At 43.8% G+C, this 27,473-nt stretch overlaps 1 protein-coding gene across 4 annotated transcripts in view; it reads left to right on the forward strand.

Annotated features, from left to right (window-relative positions):
- RUFY3 (RUN and FYVE domain containing 3) overlaps positions 1-27,473 on the forward strand; it is a 355,495-nt gene that overhangs the window by 242,532 nt on the left and 85,490 nt on the right. For all 4 annotated transcript variants that reach the window (XM_085640989.1, XM_085640990.1, XM_085640991.1 and 1 more), the window contains 2 exons: positions 6,671-6,838; positions 22,975-23,072. In XM_085640989.1, coding sequence (XP_085497115.1) covers positions 6,671-6,838; positions 22,975-23,072 — 266 coding nt within the window. The remainder of the gene's footprint in view (positions 1-6,670; positions 6,839-22,974; positions 23,073-27,473) is intronic.

Below are 27,473 nucleotides of genomic sequence, written 5' to 3' on the forward strand. Positions count from 1 at the left end.
GGCTCATAAAAGACTGACTAGACTTCTGTACTGTTTAATGGTAACTAGCCAGTGCAGCCAATATGATCGACTCAACTGCGCATGTGTGCTTTAATCTATAGATGAAATGTGTTCAGTCCTCTGATCCGTAATGCAAGGCACCAGTGCAGGCAGCACAAAAGTGCAGCATTTTAAAACCCCTCTGGGCAAGGGGCTCATAAGCCCAGTCTGAGCCTGTAGTAGGGACCAATGTCCAAACCTGCTTTTCACCTCACCATTTCTTATGTCACAGGCGGGTAGGGTAAGATTTCAATGGTTCCACCCACAGCCTTTCTCTGCTCATGTTGTCACTAAAGCAGGGTGGAACTAGCAAATCTGACACAACCTTTGCCGTTCATTTATGGAGAAAGAAGGAGGGGGTGAAAGGCAATTCAAGTGTTGTCATTGGTCACATCCACCTCCAGAGGATTGGACCAATAACAGCAATTTGGAGGCAGGTTGATTGTAGCATCACGTTGTTGAATACATGGTGCTCAGTGCTCCAAGTTTGCGGCAATGACAGAGGGCTCCTCTTTGAGTTCGTCATGGCATGAAATGGAAGCATTTAAGCAGGTGGTGCACTTGTTTTGCCATGCTCATACTGCAGTAATCATTGTGCTTGCCCTAGCCACGTTACGTTTTTTGCAGAAGTCAGTACAGATTTCTGGTAAGCGAACTAGGGGTGTCACGGAGGTGATGGAGGGAATGCATAACAAATTAAAAATGTTGCTAGTGAGGAATGTTTGCCTGTTATATAAAAGAAAACATCATTTTCAGTTCTTTACAGGGCTTCTGGTTTATTGCCTCTGTTAGAAATGGGCTCTCTATTTGGCAGTGATTTGCACCCTGTCCAAGGAGGGACCCACACTCTAGTCAGGGTAAGTGTAGTACACATTAAGTTTACCTGTGCTCACCCTCCGATAGCTTGGCTCAGAGCAGTCAGGCTAAACTAAAGAGGCACTGTGTAAAGCATTTGTGCACACACACACACAGTGACACCACCACAAATGTACTCCACACCAGTTTAGAAAAATAGCCAATATTTATCTAAGTAAAATGACAAACATCCAACATAAACTAGTCAAGATATGAATTTTTCAAGATTTAATGCAGTTATAGCGCTTAGAAACACAATAGCTGTGGTCATGGCTATCTTGGTGTGCTTTTAGGAGTTGAATCCACAAGTTAAGACAGACTGCGATGGAGTGCGGGCCATCTCCAGGGTCATACCCCTAGTACAGTACCTTGCACACTTTGAGAAACCGCGATGTTGCACTGCGCCAGGGAGAAGAGGCGTCTCGTAGGCCGGTGTGATGTCTGTTCCTACTGTTGTGCGGGTCATTGGAACGTTGGCACTCAGAGACTGTGCTTTGCACAACAGAGGTGAGGTGTCACTGTAACAAGTGAGGCGTTGGTTGCTCGAGGCATTGCAAAGTCATTGAGCTGCTGACGTCTGGGGACGATGCGAGGCAAAGCGCTGGTTCCACTGGCAGAGTTGTCAATGAAGCGTCGAGGGTCAGGATATAGAGAGCAAAGTCCAGCCCTCTCATTCCCTGGAGAGAAGCAGCAGGCCAGCACAGCAAAGCAAGCAGCAAAGAGGGAGTCCCTCCTGGCAGCACAACAGCTGTAATTTCTGGCATTATGTCCTCAGTCCTGAAGTGTTCTGAGTACATGGTGTCAGAGGTCCAGTACTTATACCCATTTTAGCCGTTGCAGTAGGGAGACTTCAAAGAAAGGTCTTTGCAGTGCACAAGACCCTGCCCTTCCTGGCCCTGACTCCACACACACTACAGGGGGGTATGCAGCTGTTTGTGTGGGAACAGGCACAGCCCTATTCAGCTGCAAGTGTCAACTCCTCCCATCACTCTAGCTCAGGAAGACCCATTAGCCTGGTGATGGGCCATTAGGATATGCAGAGCACACCTAGGCTCATTTTTTCTGTAACTGTCTGGAGGGAATTCACAGAGCCCAACCCAGACGTGTATCCTAGGGGCAGGCAGAGGCACAGAATGATTAAAGTAAGAAAATGCCAACTTTCTAAGAATATTGGAATACGTACTGGTGCATGAGGTCCGGTGTTATTGGCAGAGCCAAGGGGGGTGGTCCTGGTCTGGCTCTTTCTGACGCTGATGGGCGCAGGACAGACCAGCCCTTGGCATGGGGTTTGCCCGGGCACGTCCAGCGCAGAGGGGGTGTAAAACGCACTATATGGCGCTGATGAAGTCCTGGGGCATCCTCCTCCTCCTGCCCTTCATGATGAAACTGAGTCCCGGGACAGGTAGTCCTCCTTAGGCAGCCTCCAGCGGCCCGCGCAGCGGGGCTGTACCACGCGCTAAATAACTGTGGTGAAGTCATGGGGCATCCTCCTCCACCTTACTCCACCACCACCTCCCACCCCTTGTGATGAAACCGAGTCGTGGACAGGTAGTCCCCCCTTAACCTACCTCCAGCTTCAGTTTCTTGGTAGTGTGTATTTTCAGTAGGAGGGTAGCTTGACTGTGTTTCATGAGTGGTTCATAATAAGATGAAAGAAGAGGTAACATAGTATACAGAAGGAACACTGGGTTGGGAAGGTACTGGCAGAAGGTGGTCAGGTTGCCATTAGGGAGAAGAATAGAAAAATGAGGTGAGGGAGATTGCATAACCTTCAGACATTCAGAGCTATATAGTGGATGTGTCAGGCCATGATGGTGGCAGCATGAAGGTGTATAAAATAATTGGGTGGAGGTTGAGTATGAGATTCTAGAGTGACAAGAAAATACCTGTTTCCACAGGCTGTTAAGAGCAAGATTGCTAAGTTTGGGTCATGAAGGCAGTCGAGGCCGCATCGTAATTAAAAAGGAAGCTGCAAGAGTTGTTTTTTTCTGAGATTGACACAGGTGCAGATGGCAGTCAGTGTGTCATGTGTGCAGCAGTAGCAACCAATTATGCTGGACATGTACATGCACTTGATCCTGATGGGTGTTAAGATGAGCCTTGCAGCATAGTGATATTCCATTGGACTGATAGAAATCTTAGATGATAGAAGCAGTTTCAGTTTCGTTTTCATGTTTTTGATCATTACTCTTAAGTGGGCAGATGTAGAATTTGTAGACGAAAGTCTAATAAGGAGAGCAACTGATTTTCCTAAAGTGTATTTTACAAAGATGAATATTCCTTGTCTAATTTCATTTGTATTAGGATAGAGTTTTACTTGGGAAAAAAAAGTACTTGATGGATAGTTGAAAAGAGGAAAAGTGTGACTACATTTTACAGTTATAGTAAAAGTTACTTGAGAATGTAAATAGGGTGATCGAAAAGTGCATGCAATTGGCATTTACAAACCATTTGCCATGGAAGATTGTGGTGAATTAAATATTGTTGTCATCCTGGTCAGTAGAACATTCCACAATGTGGGTGAGTCATTTTAGGGTTATACAATGTATCATGGTAATGGCTGTATTAAATCTGTCTTCTTTGACAGTGAGGGGAAAGAAGGTGGTTGATCTTGAAGTGATCGAAGCACAATTTCAAGGTCCGCAAAATGCACTCAGATTATGACAAGAATTTGAGTGCAGGACATAGGTTAGAAGGTTGGATTCTGAAGATTTTTGATAGCAGTACACCTGCGTGCCGATAGGTGGCGTCCGTCGACTCCGCGTGCCGTCGTATGCGTCTGACATCCGTGTTGTCTATATAGGCGCCACCCCGGCGCATTGACTTCAGTTTTTTCCTTCTGCGCCAGCCAGTGTGGAGAGCTGCTGCCTGTCACTTTTTGACAGACTTTAAAAAAAAAAAAAATAAATTTATTCTAGAGTCCTTTTGGTGTGTAGGTATGTCCAAGAAGACCTCTCGGTTCAAGCGTGCGGCGCTTGTAACCGCACCATGTTGGTCACGGACACCCATCTGGTGTGTCTTTGGTGCCTGGAGTGTGACCACAACACAAAATCGTGCTCGGATTACTATGCCATGGCGGCGAAGGCATTTAGTGAGCGGTCTCTAAAGCTAATTGCGGCTCGGCGTACATCACCACAGAGGTCTCCTCCTTGATCGAGCTCCCGGTCGAGAGGAAGGTCCAAGCGTCGCTCCGGGGGGGGGGTCCGAAGTCTTTCTCCCAGTCAGTTATCGTGGTCAGGTAAGAAGCTCCATTAAAAGCACAGGAATTTGAAGCACGCTTCAACTTCATTCCATCCATCACGTGACAAGACGGAGGAGCTTTGGCATTTGAGGCCCTGCTCTGTGGAGCTGGTGCCTGGGTCGGCTTGCTTTTCTCTTCCATTCCGGCGCCAGCAGCGACCCCCACCCAATTAAGAGTTTTATGACACCATTTGTGCCATATTTGGGCTGCCTGACACTGCCGGCGCTCCTTTTGAGCCCCACAGGTTCAGCAGTAGGAGATCCTATGGGTTCCGCGCCTCTGGCTCATTCATGGTTCCAAACCGGTGCTGGTCGTACCTCTGCGACTTTCCTCGGCACTGCTTCAGACGCCAGAATCTTTGGCGTCACCGGTGACTCCCCTTTTGTTGTTCCAGACAACACGGATCCGTTTGGGCCTCCACCGTCGCTCCACCAGTGCCGACGGAGCTGTTCGGCTCCATGCCGTTCACCCTGCCCTATTCTGAGGGGCCAGGAATGGATGAGGATGATTGGGAGGGGCAGCAGGATTCCTTAAACATTCCGCAACCAGATCAAGACCTGGACTGGTATGAGGACCTGTGTGATGCCAGATCAACTATCACTTTTTAAATCACCTCTTGTACAGAGATTGTCCCCCCCCTCCCCCTTCACCTTTTAATATGCCCCATTGGGACCTTAATTTGGTTCTCACCTTCTTGAAGTGTGCACGGTTTGAACCACTGCACAATTGCCCCCTCCTGTTGCTCACTATTGAAACAGCCTTTTTAGTGGCAGTAACTTCTGCCAGGCGGGTGAGCGAATTTCAGGCTCTGTCATCTCAGCCTCCTTACCTGACCGTCTTTCCGGTCAAAGTAGTGCTCCGCACTAGGGTATCTTTTCTGCCTAAGGTAGTAACACCTTTCCATCTGGGACAGTCCGTTACCTTACCCACCTTCTGTGCACCTCCGCATCCTTCCAAGGAAGAGGAGCGTCTCCACCGTCTGGACCCAAAAAGAGCTTTATCGTTCTATCTTCATCGCACTAAAAAGTTCTGGGTGATGACCAACTCTTTGTAGGGTACGTTGGAGCAAAGAAGGGATGTGCTGTGCAGAAGAAGACCATTTCACGCTGGGTCATCCTCTGCATAAAATTATTCCGCCTTGGCAAAGAAACAGCCTCCTGAAGGCCTTGGGGACCATTCTACCAGGGCAAAGGCAGTAACCATGGCTCCTAAGTGTGGGCTTCTGGTTCGTGATATCTGCCAGGCGGGTACGTGAGCATCTCTGCACCTTTTGGCCGTTTTGTCTTGCAGGACCTTTTGGTTTGAAGTTTTCCGCAGTCCCACCTGGGGATGGTATTGCTTGGGTATCTGTTCAAAGGTAAGGATACTGCGGCTAGATGTCTCTATCAGATGGACAAGTTACTTACCTTCAGTAACACCTTATCTGGTAGAGACATGATCTAGCCATAGATTCCTTACTGACCCACCCATCCTCCTTGCACTGTAGATTACTTTTAGGGGCAGTGCTATTTCCCTTCAGGGCCCTAGTTGTGTTTTTGACGCACCATGGTCAGTCACTTCATGGCTCATTGCTTCTGGCATGGAAAGTCATGAAAAGTACTGATGTCAGTGCGCCGGAATGGCTCCTTTATAGATGACGCGGACGTCGCGACGAGCCGGACGCCTACAACGTTACGCTGGGTCGACCGACGCCACCTATCGGCTTGCAGCGGTACTGATATAAACAAAATCTTCCGGATCTAGCCTGACGCATGAAAGTTCAAAGGTAAGAAATCTACGGCTAGATCATGTCTCTACCAGATAAGGTGTTACCGAAGGTAAGTAACTTGTCTGTCAAGGGTAGAAAGTAATTATGAATCTGACAATTGCACAAAATGTAACTTCAAATTACATTATTTTAGAAGGCAAAAACAGGTGGCATCAAATATCAAATTCATGTGGTGAAGGCAAGATAGTAGGACGGGAGATACTCAAATGTGAAGGATACTCAAGGAATTATGGGTTGAAGGGTGGCATTGGCTTTAAAGATTTGAAGATATTGTTGCGACACAAATTTTTTCTATCTTGTTATGCTAAATACTGTGTTTTGGAGGATGTGAAGAAGGTGGAATGAGTTGTGGCTTTTAATGCACTTAGTAGATAGAACAGGGTGGCTGTGAGTTTCTGTAGCATTGTGGTAGGAGTTAACTGTACACTTTAAGTCCAGTGGATCTGGGAGTTGGTAAAGAGGCTACTTCAAAGGTGGGAGGATCTTAGTACATTATAGCACATTCCTTGGTACCACTGTTGTTTACATTGCTTTTCCTCATGCGTTTTGTGACAACTCTGAATGTCTTGTAACAGTCTGAAGCAGTTGTCAAAAGCGTGCCATAGGACTTGAATAACAAGCTTTGTCCGTATTAGTCATCATCCTGAGATATGCATATTCATTATGTGAAACAATATAGCCTTGAAGTCCTTCGTAAGATTTTTCTGATTTGTGAAATGAGTTCTTCCTGATTTATGGTAATCCGTATCACCTGGTCTGCTTTTCAGGATGTGGAGAAAGAATTAGAAGTCCAAATTGGGATGAGACAAGAAATGGAGCTGGCTATGAAGATGCTGGAGAAAGATGTGTGTGAGAAGCAGGATGCACTAGCAGCTCTCCGGCAGCAACTCGATGATCTCAGGGCGATAAAGCTGGAACTGGCCTTTAAGTTGCAGGTGAGGAGAGAGAGAAAGTTTTAACTGTAGTGCAGATTATGTATTTTAGGCAAGTGATGTGAAACTGCCAAACATTTATCTAGTTTGGTGTATAACTATATAGAATACGTAGCCACTGTATTCCCAGTTAATACTTGTTCTAAATTAAATACATCAGCTATAGTTATTCAAGAATAGGGGCTTTGTTTAGTGCTTCATGCTAGATATGCTGTCTGCTCTACTTAATTTAAAGTGTACTGGACCTATCTGAACCCTGAGTAGGACGGATAGTTCATCTATGGAACTCAAACTAGGGCGCTGGATTTGTAGCATTTGCATGAAGGGGATGGTTCAGCTTGCAAATTTGTCCCACCTAAAACACCCTTGCACTAACAATAGGACCAATTGTGATATATACTTATACCTGCAGGTTCCTCACCTTAAAATGCCTCATCCCCCCGGCGCCAGTCTAGATCTGGAGAATTTTATGGCAATACTCCTGTGCACCAGTAGGTGGAGTGGTGCAGATCTGTGTTGACTTCATACGGCTCGAGAACAGAACACCGGTGCTTATAAGTGCCACCACTGCACCCTAACAGCAGTTTCTTATCTTTCCTTTCCGCGCCCTCAGATGCGGAGCATGAACAATTGCTTACAGTGTGCTGAATACTAACTTGAGACCGAGTGAGTGCAGTGCTCTTCCTGCTGGACCTTTCTGACAAGGCAGTAGTGCTACATGAACCAGTGCCCATGTATGTGTATGTTATTTTCATTGCACAAACCTAGCCAAAAGGCAGAGGAGCGCTGTACAGGGTCAAAGACCAGTATAAAGTCAATGAGTGATCGGAGAGGTAGCAGGTTATTGTATTGTGAAGAGGTGAGTCTTCAGCTCTTCGCTAAATTGAACCGTGTTGGCGCAGTCCTGATGGATATGGGGATGGAATTCTAGATCCTGGGTGTGAAAATAAAAAAGGCCTGTTGCCTTGTATCTTTAATGTTTTACCTTTCTTAGTCTCCAGTCTGATAGTGTCCTGGTTGAAGGTGGACTGAGAACCACCAGAGATGGTGAGCTTGTCTGCAAGATAAGCGAGGGTGCTGATCATGATGGCTTTGTAAATTAAGTCGCTGATTTTGCTGATGATGCAAGCCGGCAGGGGAGCCAAAGGGGTTTCATCAGGATGGGCCAATTTTAGAGCCTGGCAGATATCAAGGACAAGCAGTCTTTGCGCTAATGCGAAAGCTTAAAGCACTTTTGAGGTCTACCCGACGGGACCTCTACTCCTCTTAAAGGGAGTGGGGAAGCAAAGAACACTGGTAGAGCGATGGATTTTGGTATGAAGGCTGTCCAAGTTCTCAGCACCAATTTGTGGTGTAGGGTGTGTCCATCTACAGTGCCTGCAGTTCACCCTTGCAATAAGCTGATGTAATTGCAATGAGGAGGGCAGTCGTCAAGGTTAGGAGAGACAGCGACAGTTTTACATAGGCTGCCACATACAGCTGGGAGGATACATATATGTCAAAACTTTAACAAATCTTACCACAACAGGTGATTTGAACAAGAATGGTTGAACCTACAACCATAATATGAGCTGATAAGTAACGTTTTACAGTGCTCACTGCAAGGCCTTATTGGGCTAAAGACAAAACAGTCGGATTTGCACCAGAAAAAGCTTTACTGAAGGTAGATAACTTTTTCATCCAGGCCTTTTATTGTAATATGGCACCACCTTGTCTAAAACATCAAACGAATAAACTAAAACTAAAATGCACAAAGTTTCACATTTCACATTCATTGCCCCAGATGAACAGACAATTCGTCACTTGAGTTCAAGCCCACTGGTGCGTGTGTCTCAAAGTCCACAGTGTATCTGGATTCTAGAATCCATAATCTGTTCTCTATTGCCAACCTCTAGTATTCGGCGCAAGGGCGTCAAGGACCGCAAACATTTTGGAAGTGCATTTCCCTGAAATGCTGTGCTACCGGGCAATGTTAGTCATTATGTCTAATTGCCCGTTTATTCTCCAACAGCCTTTTCCTAACTCTATGAATTGTACTCCCTATGTAAACTTTCCTACGGGGCAGATAAGGCAGTAAAGCAGTATTCAGTGTTACTATCAAACTTGCCTCTGCTAATGTGTTCTCTGGTACTGTTGGGAACTCTGATCTTGGTACAGTTGGAACAATTAGTACAGGCCTTACATTTCATACAATTAGAGAAATACCTAGCAATAACATCACTTTTACCTTTGTTTTTATCATTGAATATTTGTATATGTTACAATTGCATAAAAATACCAGCAGGCCACAGCTGTGCACTCACTATAAACACCCGCTGCTCAAGGGTGAGCCAAATGGCCACAATTTAGAAAAAAACACATATAGGGCTGCATCAACAGAGAGTAACATGGGTGACAAGGCTGGGAAATTATTGGCCTGGCTGGATAAGAAGGATTGGGCAAGCCGGCTAGTGCCAGATCTCCGTGGGCAAGGAGGTGGGACCATCACGGACCCACAAGGCATTGTGGACCTGTTTGCGACCCACTTTGACACAGTCTACTCTTCGGTTGCTCCCTATTCTAAGGATGATTCCCTCCAAATGCTTGCCGACATAGCGCTGCCCGGGTTGTCGGTGGATGACCGCGATTTCTTGGAGAGTGACATATCCAATGACGAAATCGCAACAGCGATCAGGTCCCTCACTTCGGGCAAGGCCTCGGGTCCTAATGGGTTGCCGATCGAGTACTCCAAACTTAAGCCGGATAGACTAGCCCCATACCTGAAAGCTATGTATGAGGACTCTAGGGACGTGGGGCTTCTGCCTCTAGACCAAAGGACGGCCACTATTGTAGCGATTCAAAAAAAAAACCAAAGCAGATTGCAGGTCATATAGGCCTATTTCCTTACTCAACGCAGAACCCAAGATTCTGGCTAAACTCTTGGCTAACCGGCTCCTAACAGTGGTCGAGACCCTGGTTCTCCCGGATCAGTCCGGTTTTATTCCGCATCGCAATACTGCACTAAACCTGCGCAGGGCGCATGGAGTGTTGGGCACAGCAGCTTCTAGTCTGGAGCCAGCAATCATAGTCTCCCTAGATGCCGCCTTGGCATTTGACACCATCGAATGGCAATATTTGTGGGCGCTGTTGGAGAAAATGGGATTTGGCCCGAATTACATACAATGGGTGTAACTATTATACTCCAGGCCTTTGGCCCAAGTTGTAGTCAATAATAAAAAATCGACCACCTTTGAGTTAGGTAGGGGTACCAGGCAGGGATGCCCCCTATCCCCTCTTTTATTTGCCTTGGCGTTGGAACCGTTAGCAGCGTGGGTACGCAGAGACCCGATGATTCGGGGCATGCGCTGGTCTGCGGATTGGGAGGACCGTATCTCCCTTTACGCTGACGATATACTACTTTACCTAACCTATCCGAGGCGATACTTGATCGTAATCCTTGACATCCTCACCATTTTTGGCAGATATTCCGGATACTCCATAAACTGGAGCAAATCCCTGTTGTTTGTGGTGGCGGGAGAGCCCCCGATCCCACCGCGGGGATGTCCAATATAAATACGTACTGATGGCTTTAAATATCTGGGAATATTTCTTTCCCTGGACCCCTCCCTTCGTTACGCCCATAATCTGCGCCCCCCCTTTGCTCAGGCTTCATAAAGATATTGACGGATGGAAATCGTTCCCCCTTTCCCTGCTGGGAAAGGCGGCCCTTTTCAAAATGATGTCTCTTCCCAGGTTTCTGTATGTCCTCCAGAACTCTCTAGACCCGATACCTGTGTCCTATTTCAGAGAAGTGGAAGGCCTCCAGCGGGATCTACTATGGAATGGCAAACCGCGCATCGCCCTTAGTAAATGTTCCCTGAACTGGTATGATGGCAGCATCAGCCTTCCCAATATCAAACTGTACTACTGGGCGGCCCACTTGTCTTCTATCAATCACTGCACCTACACTCAACCTGGGGACCCGGGTTTTAGAATGGATAAAGGGCTCCATTCTGGAGGGAATTTTAATAGAGCCCTCTACTCTAGGCCCCGGCGCTACACACTAACAGGCCCCACCAAACATGCTGTTCACGTCTGGCACACTGCCACTAAATGCCTCGGTTGGGGGGGCAGGCTCACACTTGAAACACCATTATGGGACTCTGAGCAAATGGGAGATTTGTGGAGGAGTAAGGGATTCAACAAGTGGGATCTCATAGGCATTTCCCGCATAGGAGATCTGTGGGACAAATCAGACATTAAGTCATTTGCCATCTTACAACAACAGTTCAAATTGGCTGACTCTGAACTCTTCCGTTACACACAGGTTAGACACGCACTACGCACTCATCTGAAACCTGGGACCACGCCACCTGACTCCTCCCCGCTAGAGGATAGAGTAATTGATGGCCATATTCCTGACAGCACTATCTCATTAATATACAAAAAGCTTGTAAACAACATGCCAGACCCTCTCATGGCCCTTCGAGAAAAGTGGTCCAGAGACTGCATAGGAATGGACGATGAGGAGTGGCAAGAAGCAGTCTCCTCACCCAGGTTAGTGGCAATACCAGCCGTCTCTGACTTGTTCAACTAAATCTCTTACACAGGGTATATGTAACGGGGCCACAACTGTTGTGGATGGGGAGGGCTGATGGTGGGGACTGAAAACGAGGCTGTGGCCAATTGGGTACCTTTATGCATATTGTCTGGGAGTGTGTGCAGATCCAATCCTATTGGCGTAACATTCACGATATTATTAACTCCGTCTTATCCGTGCGCCTCCGCATGGAAGCCCGTAGGTGCTTACTAAATGTCTGGGAGCCAACAGATTTGAATGTTTGCCTAACACAGTGGGTCACTTTGGGGCTCATGCTCGCCAAGAGAAACATTTCCCAGCGATGGGGAGCACCGCTGCCGCCTACGGTGGAGGATTGGGAAAAAGACTTGGACTGGGCAATGTTTCGGGAAAAATCGGTGTATGTTGCCTGTGGATGTCCCAAGAAATGGACCCGTGTTTGGGGGTTGTGAAACTCCTACCGGGGAGACATATGTCAGCCGCCCCTTGTCCTCAGAAATGAAGATCCCCTTCCTCCTAGACCTTCCAAAGTATAATTTGTATGCTGTATTTTGTCTGCTGTTCCCACGATGCCTGATGTACTACTTCTTCTGCAATGTGTATCGAAACGCTGATGTTTGTTTCTCATTTAAAAAATAAAAAGTTTTCCCCCTAAAATGCTAAAAAGTCCAATGCAATATGTATACTGTTCCATATCTTCTTTAATTTGCTTTTGCGATAGTCATATATATCCAAACTTTTACGGCCAACGCATTTAGTTCACCACTGTGTAATTCAGGGTTGTAATACAATAGAAACAAAACCTACATAAATAATAATACAGTGTGAAGAATCCCAAAGAGAGCATGCACAAGGTAAAATCTAACAATACATCACTTCCAAATAAAAATTGTTATAAATACAATCCCCAAACATTAATAAACACAAAGCCTTTTTAACTTTATTAAAATCACTTTAAAAACCAATACTCATGTACATCAAGAAGTGAAACACAAGCATGATGTCCATCATGATGTCTCATATGATACAAGTTTCAGGTGTATCACACAGTCATTGTATTTACATGACTATCGCAAAAGCAAATAAAGAAAATATGAAACTGTCTACATATTGAATTTGATTGTTTTTTGTGCGTTGTTACTCTGTTGAGCACCACTGTTTGTGTTTTTTCAATATTTTTATATGTATAAATATATATATTTGTATATATGTTCACTGGAAAAAAAACAAAGGTTATCATTCATCAGTTATAGTTAACTCAAGTATCCATTCAAAAAGTTTATTTTATATCTAAAATATCCATAAAACCATATAGATCATAATAAGAACATAGCCACATATAAAAGTAATTGTGGTAAACAATGTGAAATTAGCATTAGGCAATTCACAGCACATATCCAGTATGGGAAATTATTCATCGATGTACTAGATGGTCATTCCCGAGTAATAGGGTGTACGAATAACCATTTGAAAGGGAGATAATAATCACTTAAAGTGCAAGTGCTTAGCTGCAATCAGTTGATAGCACCGGCAAAAGCATACCAACATTATCATACAGAATCATAACTATGGTAGATGTAAAGCGGTATTTCGTTGTGAAAGATCTTCAGTAGCCATTGTAATCATAGTGCATCATGGTTCGGTCTCAGCGCAAGGACTTTCCTGCGAATTGTCCACGCAGAGAATAGGACTTTTGTGACACTGATATAGATCTTCTCGTCATTGTCTGTTCTCATTATTCTCAGTGCATGTTCTACTCTCCTTACGCCTAACAGAAGACACATAGGTTTCCCATAGAAAACATCTTCGTGTGTCTTTTAGCATGGATCTAGGGATGGAGGCTGCATCATCAGGGGAGTTCCAGAGAACAGTTAAATCGAGCTTAAACGCCATTTCCTTGACAAACATTAGCCAAAGAATTTTCCTATAGTTTTTGTGCACATTAGATGTGCAAAGGGAGCATATATGGAGCCAAGTCCTCTGTGGACCATAATATATGGTAGTACAGCAGAGGACTAATTTTACATCCTAAAGCAATTGGAAGAATACCAGTGTCTATAAATTGCAGGAGGCGTGGAGTGCTTTGGGGTAGTAGGTTCAGCAGTGCCCTTTTACATTTCTTTTCAGTTAGTATCAGATTTACATTTTCATAGCCCCATAGCTGTGTGCCCATATAGGGCAGATCCATTGGTCATCTCAAGAAACTATAACTTGCGCACTAAAGTAACCATAACTCGCAGCCCCTCTATGCAATGTTGTCATCATTGATGTTTCAGATGCAACAGTGATGTCCTAGAACATGGCATGAGTTTCGGGAGTAGTGTGCTCCTCGCCCAAAAAAAACGTGCTTCAACACCCCATCAGGGGTAACAAGCGCTATATAAATACAAACCTCTTCTATCTTTCTGCTATCCTTCCGAATCCAAATAACTGACTAACCTATCCACCACTTAAATTACTTTCATATTTCACTACACTAATTCAACAGTAATCCTTATGGGTCCCGGAGTAGGGTGCTACTTGCCGAAAAAGCACTTAGACGCCTCATCAGGGGGTAGTAAGCGCTATATAAATGCAATTACAATATAATACAATACAATGAGTGATGTAATATGTGAAGTAATTAGCAGTACGTGGTAAGGGTGCGGTCAGTTACTTAAGATAACTTGAATTAGTGAATTTCAATGGTTTTGTTTGTTTAAAACTGTATCGCTTAACTGTCATTTTCACCTCCCTACAGTAAAAAAGGTGTAATAGCCACCCCGAAAACCGGCAGCATGTGGAGTCCTATGCACCATACAGATATGTTTGCCTTAGCCATGACATTGGCACCCTGTTCTGCTACTCTGACTCCAACACATCGAAAATGTGCAGGCTAGGAAGGATGTCCTTCTATAACTAACCCCCACCATAGGTAATAGGCAAAATATCTGCGAAGAGAGTGGTACAAAGAGTAGGAAAGCAAAAACAAACTGCCTAATAGGAAAATAAGTTCCAACCTATAAAACTAAGGTAATCTGCTCAAAAGAATTACAATTTTTAGTTTTAAAATAAAAGAACCTGCTGATAGCTGCAGCACATACAGTTATGGAAGGAATGCAAAATAGAGTATTGCAAATAAAGGAAAAAAACATAATTGATAGTTACAAAGAAAATGAAAGTAGACAACCGAGTTGCCAAAAGCAGTAGATGGGGTTAACGCTCTGCATATTGTTTACCAATGGTCTTCAGGATGTTTCTATGTTCAGGAGCAGCTTGATTACCTCTTTTATTCTTAGGTTGTTTGGAATTGTTCTTCCCAACATTACGGTCACCGGTCTCTTAGTGAGAAGCCAGGAAAAGGAAGGCGTGCACTCTGATGCCAATGTGATAATAGCTCCAATACCTATCTTGATGAGAAGCCCTGAGAGGGGGGAGCGTGTAGTCTTCTCTCGGCATGATCACTCTGGTAATTCAGATGGGTGAAGCATAGATTACAAATCATGCAAGTGTGCTATGAAAAGGCACAACGAGGAGCATGTTTGTGTCAGATCAAAGTTCACTGTATATCCGCCTTCTTAGTTGTGAGTACTTTCAATGGTTTTATCTCTGGATGTCAATTATGATTCTCACTACCTTCTGAGTTAAGAAGTGCCCAGCAGATTTGGAAATGTAAGCTAAATTTTGATGGATACTTACGCCTGCAGATTCCTTATCGCTTGAATCTCCTTCAAACGCCCGACTGGCATCTGGAAAAGTCAAAGCAGCTTTCCTTCTCTTTTAGGTGCTGCAGGGCTCAGCATCAGGGCGTGACACCACCCGGACATGACACAACAGAGCCATATAAGCCCCACCCGGGTGACCAGTTAAGTTTTCGGTAGCTCTTCAGCAGGTTCACATTTTGCAGTGTCGGCAGAATGTCATCTTCCAGGAAATCTGGGTTTTAGCAGTGCCATTTCCAACATAAATAGATCACTATTTCTGAACCCATGATATGGGTTTGTGGTGACTGCGTTCCAAGCACAACTCCAAGTCGTGCAGTAAATGTGGCCTTATACACATTATAGCTATCTATGAACAGGAGGTCAGGTTGTTATGACGTTTTTTGGACGAGCGCAGAACTTGATGCTGTTATAGATAAAGTGCTTCCTTTAGTTTGGGCCATTCGCCATCCAGAAGCATATCCTTGAAGATCTTGGACAAAGCCAAGTAGAAGTGCGAGAAACACCGTAGGTCTTCGTCAAGCCGTGCTCTTGTTCCCATTCTTGATCGGTCTTCCATCTGTCACCATGTTTAGCTTACATCCTCATTGTCAGAGCCTGACCTTGTTGCCCGGCTCCAGCTTTCTCCTGTCCTGCCGGAGTTTTCAGCCCCTGGCCCGCACAAATCTCAACCTTCTTTCAGGCAATGCTAGCTTTGTTCCATCAGGCCCCCATTATTGTGCCCTCTAACCCCATGGTGGTAGTGGGTGTACTGACTGAACCGCCAGCAGCGGGTAGGCTCACCACATACCCTCTTCCTAGTGCCATTTCTGTGCCAGGGGAGGTCCTCCCTCTGCCAGAGACTTTGCTGGTTGTACATGTACTGTCACAAAATCGTCTTAAGAGCTGCCAGTGCCATCTTTGGAGTCCTTGCATGGTGTGGCGAATCTTCCCAAGACCAAGCACCTTATAAAGCATTGTGGATACCAGGCATAGAGGCTGGTTGAAGTCTGTTATAAATCCCCTACCTAGAGACAAATATTTACAAAGAATTCTTTTATTATTTGGTTATACTTTGATTTCATGCAGATGCCTGGCATTGTCCAGCATGATAATGATGGCAGTAGTGAGGCAGGTAACCTCCTCCCTCTTTCAAGCACTGATGCTGGGGGACTATTTTGCCCTAGAAAAAAACCTAACAAAAAAGCCAGCTGCTTAGATGCTTCCCAGAAGGTGACTTTGTCGGAAGAAGTGGTGTCGGTCACAGCTGTCCTGATGAAGGCAGGTGGGGTGCGGGAACTATCCTTGCCCATGAAAGGGAAAAAGGCAAGTGTTTTGACATAGGTGTTGCAGTCGGCCTCAGAGCCAGTACTTCCTTCAGCCAGACCTTAATGAAACCCATTTTAGTTGTTTAGAACAAACCAACCTCTGCCCAGACGGTTAACAGTGAGGTCACGTTCTGCTGTTGACTGAAGGCCGGGTGTTTTTGTATGCTCTGCTCATCCTTCCCTGGTGAGTCTGATGGTGCAGGCAGGCATCTTTCTACTCAAAGCAAACCCGGGGTTCTTCCCTATGGCCCCTCCCGATCAGGATGCAAAAATATCAAAGCAATGTGGAGTGTGGTTTTCTCAGGAATCTTGCTGTCTGCTCCACAAATGAAACCTGCCTGCTTGCATGCTGTTTGCACAACCTGTGGGAGCTTATGTTTATGACTGTGCCAAGCTTTCTGGCCCACTAAGAGGGCACTTTGCAGCAGTCATATGTGGTGGATAGGAGCAGCCAAGCAGATCCTCCGGTCAGATCTGGGCACATTGGACTCAGTTGCCTGCTCGATGGGGACCTCTGCAAATTTGACATGCTAGGTCGTATTCCACTGCCTCCCGTCGGTTTGAAGAAAATGCAGATTTGACCTTTTATCAGATTCCAAGAAGGGCATGGTATTGTTTGTACCCTGGTGCTTGCCTCCCTTGCCTCTCAGTTTAATCTGGAGTACCTCCGGTTTTGCGGTTAGTCCAGGGAAATGTCCATTTGGCAACGCCAGCCATCCCAGTCAATGGAGCAGTCAAGCAATAGCCTGCACCCGTACAGGATGTTTTGCGGCTTAAACAGGCCATCACAAACAGCAGCAGCTGCATTCTTCCTCTCCCATGCCACCAGCAAAACTGCTTTAGCTCACCCCAAGGGAACATGTTTAGCCTGCATGGGAGGTAAGGGCGTCTTACTATCTGTCAAATTAGGGGGGCAGCGCAACAGAATATTGCGTCCTACAGATAGTAAATCAGGACAGCTCCCTCCCTCCCTTTCCATGAGTTCTAAGAGGGGCAGGCTGGCGCTGGCCTCCTGTCCCTCAATTTCATATGGCGTGCCTCCGGTTTCGTGGCTAATCTAAGAGAATGTCCTTTTGGCAGCGCCAGCCATCTCAACCTATGCGTGGATGATCCTGAACGCACAGTACTGGCCGAGGAGGGTATAGTACTTTGTTCTGCTTTGCTTGTCCCTGTTCTCCTTCTCCTCAGAGGGGACTCCTTTTGTAGTCGGAGACAAATCCTGCATATCAACTACCAGGGCCTCCGCCTGTATGTCTGGAGAATAGAGCATAGCAACTGGAGTTCTTTCGATTTATTTTAAGGGGTTGAACATCATCTTATCTGTGTATCGCCCCTCTGCTAAATCTGCCTCTTGATGTGCTGTGGAAGAGATTGACCCCTTAAAGCCCAAATGTCAGATTGTTGAACTAAGCACCTTATTTCGCCTGACAAAGCCTTGCACTGGGCCGAGATGTTTATTTTTGAGCCCTGTCTACTTTTCTATGTTTAGCTCATCAAACTTCCTGTACAAATCTCTGAATCTTGTGAAGTTTTGAATTGGTTGACCTATATTTTTCCTACTTCATTGTTCATAATGCCTCATGGGAGCTTAACTTGGTGTTCATGTTCTGGGTGGGTTCTCTTTTCAAGCCAATGCATAGTTGCCCGTTGTGGTTGTTGACTATTAAGATTGTTTCTGATAGCTTTTACCTCAGCTTGGTATGTTAGCGAGCTGCAGGCTTTGTCTGTACTTCCTCCCTTTACTTCTTTGTCCTGAGGTAAGCTGATTATTAGTATAAAGTCTTAGTTCCTTCCAAAGGTGGTTACACCTTTACACATAGTCAGTCTGTTACACTCCAGTTATCTACTGGGGGGAGATTAAGGGAATTCGGCACTTGAGACACAGTACACAAAGCACTGTAACGTGTTGTATTGGTGTGGTGCTAAAAGAGAAAGGAAGTCATTCCTGCATCCCTAACACAGAATCAAGAACACAAACACAAGTCTGCTAGCACACACAATGTTATATAAACACAATTTTGAATCATTCCATTATTCTTATGAACTTCTATCTTTTCTTTAGTTGCATTTAAATTCTTCTGCCAGCCAACATGTGTTTCACCCTATGACTTTTTTGGGGCTGGAAAATCAAATTAAAACCTATCTTATAAATGTATCCATTGCATATAACTTTGGCTTTTACATCAAGTATATCTTCCAATTAATTCCCAATACAGTTTGGGGTGATGGTGGAATGGTGACTTTAATCAAACAGTTGTGTGTAAATAGTGTTTTAGGTGTTTGATTAAAGTCACACTGGCATATAAGGCAAAGCCCTAGCCCATTTTTCTTTTCTTCCTCTCCATCTCCACGGAGATCACTTTGACACCTTTGCCCACCTTGTCGCAGCTCCATGATTCCTCAGGATTCTGTGAAACATCATGCCACTGCTTTATCAAATTGTTCTGTCTTTCTATAAGTATGCAGACAAAACTCTGATCCTGCTGAAACTAATCCCATTTAGATCCTGACTGCTTTGCATGCAGGTCTTGTCTCCATTTAATCTTGGACTGGATGATCAGAAATCTTCTGAAATTGAACACAGGAAAACCAGAAATTCTTATCTGTTGATCATTTCCTCAAACAAAGCACAGAATTTAGTAGTCCATGGTACCCGTCACCCTATGCTCTTTAGCACCTACAGATTCCTCGGGTTTATTTGGACAATTAATTCAGGCTCTGACCCCAGACATAATCACACTCAACAGAGACAAAGGATAACAGAAAAAAGCAAATCTTGCAATCAAGGATGCAGAAAGTGGGAAAATCAATAGATTTTATAATACTGCCCTCACACACCCGAGAGTGTCATGCTTCATCATTGGGCCGCATCATACACCAAGGTGCAGACCAACACCTTTGGTGGAGCGCAATTTTTTTAGAGAGTGAATGATGAAAAAAGTGGTGGTGAGGGTAAAGTATAAAAGACAGAAAAGGTAGAATAAACACAATTTTGTGCTATTCAAAAAGAAAGACAACAGATAGTCTCTCAAAATCAAGGGACCAAGGAAAGCAGAAAGAAATTAAAACTGTCTAGGGGTTGACTTTGGTACTTTATTCGTGTCAACCTCTGGCAGGGTTAAAATGAAACGTATGGGGTCTCTAGGGCAGGTAACGACCCTATAATCCCCCTGCTAAAACCAACATGTTTCTGCCAGCTACTTGTGTGCCCAGAAGGGTCACTCTGGCATTCGTCAGGGTGTTGGTCCCTATGTAGTACCCCTTGTCAAGTACTTATTACCTTGGGTGTTTAGGACAATATGCCCATCTCGCTCTTTTAGGAAATTCCAAGAGGAGGAACATATCTAGGAGGAAGAGGAAAACAATGGATAGTCATTCCCTCTAAACTTCATATTAAAAATGAAACATCATGCTATGTCCCACGCATCCATCATATGCGAACCATGTTATCACACTACAGCCCATTAACCAGCGCACCCAGTGATACAATGTGGAAAACACTTGCACACAAGTGTTTTCCACATTGTATCACTGGGTGCGAAGTTTAGAGGGAATGACTATCCATTGTTTTCCTCTTCCTCCTAGATATGTTCCTCCTCTTGGAATTTCCTAAAAGAGCGAGATGGGCATATTGTCCTAAACACCCAAGGTAATAAGTACTTGACAAGGGGTACTACATAGGGACCAACACCCTGACGAATGCCAGAGTGACCCTTCTGGGCACACGAGTAGCTGGCAGAAACATGTTGGTTTTAGCAGGGGGATTATAGGGTCGTTACCTGCCCTAGAGACCCCATACGTTTCATTTTAACCCTGCCAGAGGTTGACACGAATAAAGTACCAAAGTCAACCCCTAGACAGTTTTAATTTCTTTCTGCTTTCCTTGGTCCCTTGATTTTGAGAGACTATCTGTTGTCTTTCTTTTTGAATAGCACAAAATTGTGTTTATTCTACCTTTTCTGTCTTTTATACTTTACCCTCACCACCACTTTTTTCATCATTCACTCTCTAAAAAAATTGCGCTCCACCAAAGGTGTTGGTCTGCACCTTGGTGTATGATGCGGCCCAATGATGAAGCATGACACTCTCGGGTGTGTGAGGGCAGTATTATAAAATCTATTGATTTTCCCACTTTCTGCATCCTTGATTGCAAGATTTGCTTTTTTCTGTTATCCTTTGTCTCTGTTGAGTGTGATTAAGTCTGATTGAGGGAGTCAGAGACATTGTTGTCCCTCGTCTCTCCTATTTTGTGGGTTATCTGACCCCAGACAGTCATCAAGATGTCCAACTGAGAATCATAAAGAGACTCTTCTTTCTCTGTGATATCTTCATTTGATTAAAGTAACATTACCATCATGCTATCTTATCCCCCCCCCCCCTAGGCTACACAAATGCTCTCTACCTTGAGCACCGGCATACCGGCTTCGCAGATTACAACTAATTCACAGTACACCAAGGAGACTCCTACATATACAGCCACAGGACCTCATCAGCCCTCTGATTCCTTTTGAGAGCCCCTTTGCGTTGCGTATACTTGCAGCAGGCCTGCCCTACCTTCAGAGGAAAATGTTCACTTACCACCCAAAGTCTCTGCTCGTAAATGCACCCCAGAATCGAAACCATATCCCACAGTTAATATTGATCATGACTTCAAATCTGTGGAACACGCTTCCTGTTCAGGTAAGAAGTCTCAACAACTGCTTTGATTTCAGAAAGTGAGGAGAACATGACTTTTTACATTCACCCGAGTCACATAGTATAGTATGATCATATGAACTATATGTACACGGGGAAATTAATTTCTGGTTCTGTATTCACTTGATCCATGGCAGAAACACACTAATGAGCATACAGGACTGAAGGTGAACATGTAGGTATGCTGTAAACTCTCACTGTTTTAGCTGTGCCACAGTTGTAGCACATATTTATTTTTCACGCATGTCAAACACATGCATCTTGACAGCGATCAATCCATACACAGGGACAGTCCACCTCCTCGCTTTTACAGCAACGCTATGCTAGGAGCTGGAGCAGCTTCTCAACACTTTTATGTTTTCTCAAAAGTAGCTTTGCCTCTTAAGGTGCAGCTAGAACACACACACACACACAAAAATCTAACCACCTATCGCTTGTAGGCCTTCCCAACCGAAGTCTTTTCTACACATATCATTGATCCCTGGAGATCAGTTTCTTTCATGGTAGTGTCCCATCTAGAGGAAAGAGGAAGTTGGATACAGACTTTCGCAGCAGATTTTATCATGCTGCACATGAGTGAAAGATCCTCAAAGATAATACTGTTTTGTGAGGACATTTAATAAAATTGGGATACAACTTAGTGCAGTTGTTTGGTCATATAACATTTCTTAAGGATGTTAAATGTGCAGCTCTTGATGCAGGCATTTCAAGTTGCATAATTCTTTGCATATTTGTGTGCTGTCATATTTGTATAGTACAAACCTACCCAAACCACAGCAGAACTCTTTACAACGTTGTAGGCAAATGTTCAGCTGATGAGCGATTGGAGAGGTAGCTAAGTTCTGGGTGCAGAAGTGCGCTGCTGATGCATTGTAGTCTTTAAAGAAGTCTATCTTCAGTTTATTCCAAAATTGGAGCCAAGTGGGGGATGTCCACACGCACCTCCACCCCTCGCCCATGTCTTATTATGTTTCCCCATCTTGTGGGTCATAGTGGGATTTTAACCAGCTCTTGGCCTTGCGTATGAACAAACCAGTTTAGCCTAAGATCTCCTGTGACATACATTTTTTGACTGGAGAGACTGCTTTCTTGGTGGTGATTACTTCTGCCAGGAGAATCAGCAAGCTTTAAGTTCTTTCATCTAAAGAGCCCTCATTATCTTCCACAAAGACAAGTTTGCCCTTGGGTTGCCCCTCCGAAATTCCTTGTGGAAAGTATAAAAGCACGTAGGAACTCTGAGCATCTCTCAGTGACCTGGTCGTTTTTCACCAGATATTAAAACGGCAAAATCACTTGTGTCAATAAATAGTATTGTGCATTTATATGATGTTAACAGAGTCCAGGTCCCGACAAAGGCTTCGTGCTTCTTCCGCCGGTGCAGCTGCAGCATATGTGGCATTTCAAAGGTACTCTCATTAAAGATGTTTATATTCCAGCCGTGCAAGCCACTCCACATGTTTGTGACACACGAGTCTCCTCACAGGGAAACCTAATCGGCAACTCGTAGTGAAATGATGAGGCGCAGGATGTCGCTTGGCCACTGCATTATAGACTCTCGAACCCACACTTAGGAATACGAGTGTGAATTGTACAGGGAGCACAAAGGGCATTATGTTCATTCCCCAAATTGCTTAGAGGATCAGAGTAGCTTCCTCCAAAATGAGAAACGTAGCTCCATTTTGAAAGGTGTTTTACTCTATACTTCACCTGGGCATGACTTATTCGCAAGACAGAAGTGTCGACCCATGGGAGTGACATGTTCTGAACATTTTGTCAAAATGTGAATTCAGACGTTTTCTTCTGCATGGATAGATGTTTAACATGTATTTGTAATCAAGCATTCAGTACATTACTGAAATGTATAATTTCCCTTTTCAGAGTTCAGACTTGGCAGCAAAGCAGAAAAGTGAATTAAGCAGCCGCTTGGAAGAGAAAACAAATCAGATGGCGGCCACCATTAAACAATTGGAACAAAGGTAACACTGAAGGCCGCTTCTGTCAGGATACAGTGTACTATGAAAAGCAACACAATATATTATGTAGTATGAGGGTTACTCGAGGCTTTTATAGTTGAATTATCATAGATGTGAAGAAATGGGTGTCAGTCAGATGACGGGTGTCTGCATAATTATCTTGTAGTAACTGCTTAATTGAAAAATATTCTACCTAAATTCATGCCTCCTTGGTGGTGATCTGCGAGCTAGCAGCTGCCAAAATCACCAAGTGTGAGCAGGACAACAGATCTGTGGGTGGGGTTATTCCGTAAGAAGTGTGACAGACAAACTGCAGCGAGTGCCTTTGGGGAAGGAAAACACCCTAATAAGTGTGTTTGGGTGGGAATAAAGACCTTCAGCCACTTGTATGTTCTGCAAGGGAATGCCTTGAAATGAAGGCTTGGTTTTCAGACATTTTGTCTTTTCTCATCATGCGTTAGTGCAAGCAAAATAAACCTCAATAAGTAATGGGGATAGTCTGTGATGTGCATCAGTTTGCTCATTGTAAATGGTGGATTAAAGTAATAACCCCTTTGCATTCCAGCCCTTGATACCCCCCTGCCTGTTACTGTGTAGCACACTGTTGCCTACCACTAGCTGAATATCTCTGGGAAAGTCACCAAAACCAACTAGGTTAGTTGGTTAGTCTTCGATCGAACCATGTTTTATTCTTAATTGAGGACATATTTATACATGTGTGGATTTTTCAAAATGTATGTGTACCACTGAAAAGGTTTGTGTTTATCATTGAGTGAATAACTTTCTTACTAATCAAAAATATCAGAACATGTGCTGTTTCGTGAAAGCTTAATTGAAGAGGAAATGTTATCAAAACTGTATATAATATAATAAAATTGACTGGTTATTGAAGTGAAGGGTAACTGAGGAGCAATTGATGCAGACTTGAAGTTGCATGCCTTTAATATCTGCCTCCGCCTGTCTATTTTGTGATCTCTGCACTAAGTTTATTTCTATAGTAACTGTTTTTAACTGGTTTTCTTCTCTTGTTATGTTTTTTTTTCTTATCATTGTAATCCCTTTGCTCACATCTTCTTTGAACCTCTTGTATGTTTGAATAGTGAAAAGGACTTGGTGAAACAGGCAAAAAATTTAAACAGCGCAGCGAACAAACTCATACAGAAGCATCAGTAGATGGTCTGCAACCGGTCCCCTCACAACTGACATTATAACTTGATTATTGTGGCTTGGAAATGGTGGCATGGGAGGGCTGGAAAGGCGCCAAAGGTCTCACCCTAGTGAGAGCGGAAACCAGCGATCTCTGAAAATGTTTACCTGCATTCTGAACTGCTGATTATTTTTTAATATTTGGTTTTGCCAGATAGACTTACTTAAAACATATTTGAAAACAAGGCTAGTGAGTATACAGGGAACATACATCCCAGTAAACTTTTAAGTGGTAATTAAACCCAGTAGGATCAGACAGCAGTGCAACTTTGCTGCTGTCAAGTTCAACAGGCGTCCTTCCTGCCTTGCTTTAGTAATGCCTCTTTGCCCCAACCTGTTGGAGTATGCCTCTTCTTACATCTGGAACATCTTTTACATGGCCTGTTAACCCCAGTCCCTAGAAGACTATATTAGAAAATCTGAGGTGCAATCCTTGATATAGCCGAAATATGATATATTTTCATCATTTTGAGCATTTGGAAGAAGTTGAGGAAAGAAAGCGCGCAGGCCATCAACCACATTACCAGATTAAGTTCTTCTCCGACTTCGATATTGAATTACTGATTATTGCTTTTCATTGGAAGTCCCTGGTTATTGCTATACGTGGTTTGTCGGGAGGAAATAGAGAAGCCACATGTATTTACTGTATTGAGTTTAAACAAGTGATGAGGCCCCATTGAGAAGCTGACTAATGAAAATGCTTACCTGCACATGCTTTAGTGACAGTGAGAGAAACCAATTACTCTTTAGACAAATATGTGGGAATAATCAATATATAAAAGTGGTGCTATAATAGAAGGTTTTATGACAGTATAGCACACCAAAGAACAGTAATTGTTTAATGCAAACACAGTTTGTGTGTGCAAACAGATGTATATCAACAACATTCACCAGCCGAGTGTTTTTAAATCGCATCCATAGCCCGACCATGGCTTTGAGCTTGGATACTCTCCTTCGCAAGCTTTTGTCCATTTAGGTTGGTATTAACTGTGACTGTAGACTAAGCGGATTTAAGCTTTTCAAGGAGGTGCATCCAGGCTCAATCTTGGTCAGGCCAGGGGCTCAGATCCCTGTTTTCCATCATCTCCTCACTTAGAAATACTGGTGCTGGTGCTTCCAATGAATCACATATATTGATGATAATAAAATGATATGCACATAATTGTTAATGTTGACAGTGTTTGCAATAAACCATTATTCCTCTGTTAAATGCAGATTTTTCATGGATCTTGTGTGTCTGTTATCAAATAATATTTTCAAAATAATCTACTGGACACCAGAGATCACATCCCAAGTGTGGCATTTGGCTCATTTTACTTTTGCTTTGCAAGTTACTCGCTCTTTGGTTGTGTAGAACAGGATAGTTTATACTTTTTGTGTATGGGTGATTTAAAAATATTACCTAGCTAGTTGTAATATTTGCTGGTCTAGCTGCAGATCGAAGCAAACATGTAAGAAGATAATGTATTATATTATGAGACATTCTCATAGGTTTAATTTCTTTGATTGGGCAGCGAGCAGGCAAGGTTTTTTCCGACACACTGTCCCAAATTAATGATTGCATTTCGGAAAGCTAAGCATCACTGTCCTCTTTTAGCCTACAGAATATTCAATTTATGCTGCCATTTTCTCAGGCGGTCTGCATTTGCTGCAGAATGGCAACCATTGAGAGGTGAATTTGATATGTCTGCAAAAAAAATCCTAGGTCCTACTCTCTGTATAAATTTGAAAAACATTGACAACATTTTGTGTGAAAGTACTGGCCTTGTATTTGTGCTGAAAGAGGAGGGATAGAGTTTGACTGCACATGCGCAATTTATCAAACAATGAAATGACATCAAGATTTGTAAAGTGCAATTTGTCCAGCTCATGATCCTTAATAGTGCATTTTTGATGGAAGATCCACCGGTTAAAATTCCCTCCTTTCCTGGCTATTGGGCTTGTAGATGTTAAGCCCCCCCTGCACGTGGGTCATTATCCCAAACATTTTAATTAAGGTTATTTTCTTGATTTGAAAAATCATAATATGCTTTTTCACTAAGATGCAGATACAGCCTTTTAATAAGTAGAAGGTTCTACAATGACTAGTAAGTGAAAAATAAACACGAATGGGTGATTGGATAACCACCCTGAGACACCTCAGCTTTCTCAAGTGCCACTCATGAAAAAGGTTTTTTTTTTTGGTTTAAGATGTTTTAGATGGCTCCAACATGCCACCTAATCGTTGCTGCAGAGCATTGTAAAAATGGAGCAGCTGCTTTGATAAAGGGATGCGAATATCCGAGGCAAGCTCAGTCTGCCACTACAGTGTCAAAATGCAGCATTTTACTGTGTAGGGTTTAGAGTTTCTTTTCGCTTCCAAAGGTATTTAAAGTGTAAAAGAAAGTACAGTATTGGGACCTACAGCTGAGTACTAATAACCGAGGACTTTTATTACTGTATTTTAGTTGGAGCTTCAATTCACCGAGATGGTTTCCTTGTCTATCAGCCGTTTCTGAAGCTTTTAGGTCAGTGCTGAGATCTATGCAGAAGATAGTGAAATCACAGGTTGAGATTTCCGGTTCTTGGGTTCTGAAACTTTAAATTGATGTGTCCCTATTTTCTTCTGTTACCATTTGTGTGATGTCTCCACTTTGGAATTCAAAATTTTCGGTTATGAGTCTTCGTTGGTCCTTGATCAGGGGATCCCATCAAAAGTCATTTGCATTCTTTCAGGCTTGTTGAAGACTTTAGTATGTTTTTCCACTTCTATAATGACTTTAGATGTGCCCTTGCCCTCTAAATCTTCCAAACAGAACCTGATACCCCAGTTGCAAGAATTTTTTGGACAGTTGAAAACAATCTTTTCTTCTGCCTTTTTCGACGTGTGCTTCTATGGACTGACTGATTGACAGCAGGGCGATCCTCCGTGCATCACCCTGTTATGTCCTTTTAAGAGCCCATTCACTGTTTAGGCACTAATGACAGCTGGATGTGAGGTGACACAACTGCATAGATTACTTAGACATCCGGTATTGGCTTGACCCCTCATCTCCTTTCTTTTTCTTGAGGTTTTTGTTGTTCGCTTAATGAAACCTCAGGCAGATATGTGTCCCAGGTTGTTGGTTTCATTTGTTTTTGCCTTCATTAGAAACCATGCATACAACTAGAAATCAACCCTGCCTTCAGAAATGTTGTGGTGTGAAATTAAAACAACTT

Source organism: Triturus cristatus, chromosome 2_2, assembly GCF_964204655.1.
Source record: "Triturus cristatus chromosome 2_2, aTriCri1.1, whole genome shotgun sequence".
Lineage (NCBI taxonomy): Eukaryota > Metazoa > Chordata > Amphibia > Caudata > Salamandridae > Triturus > Triturus cristatus.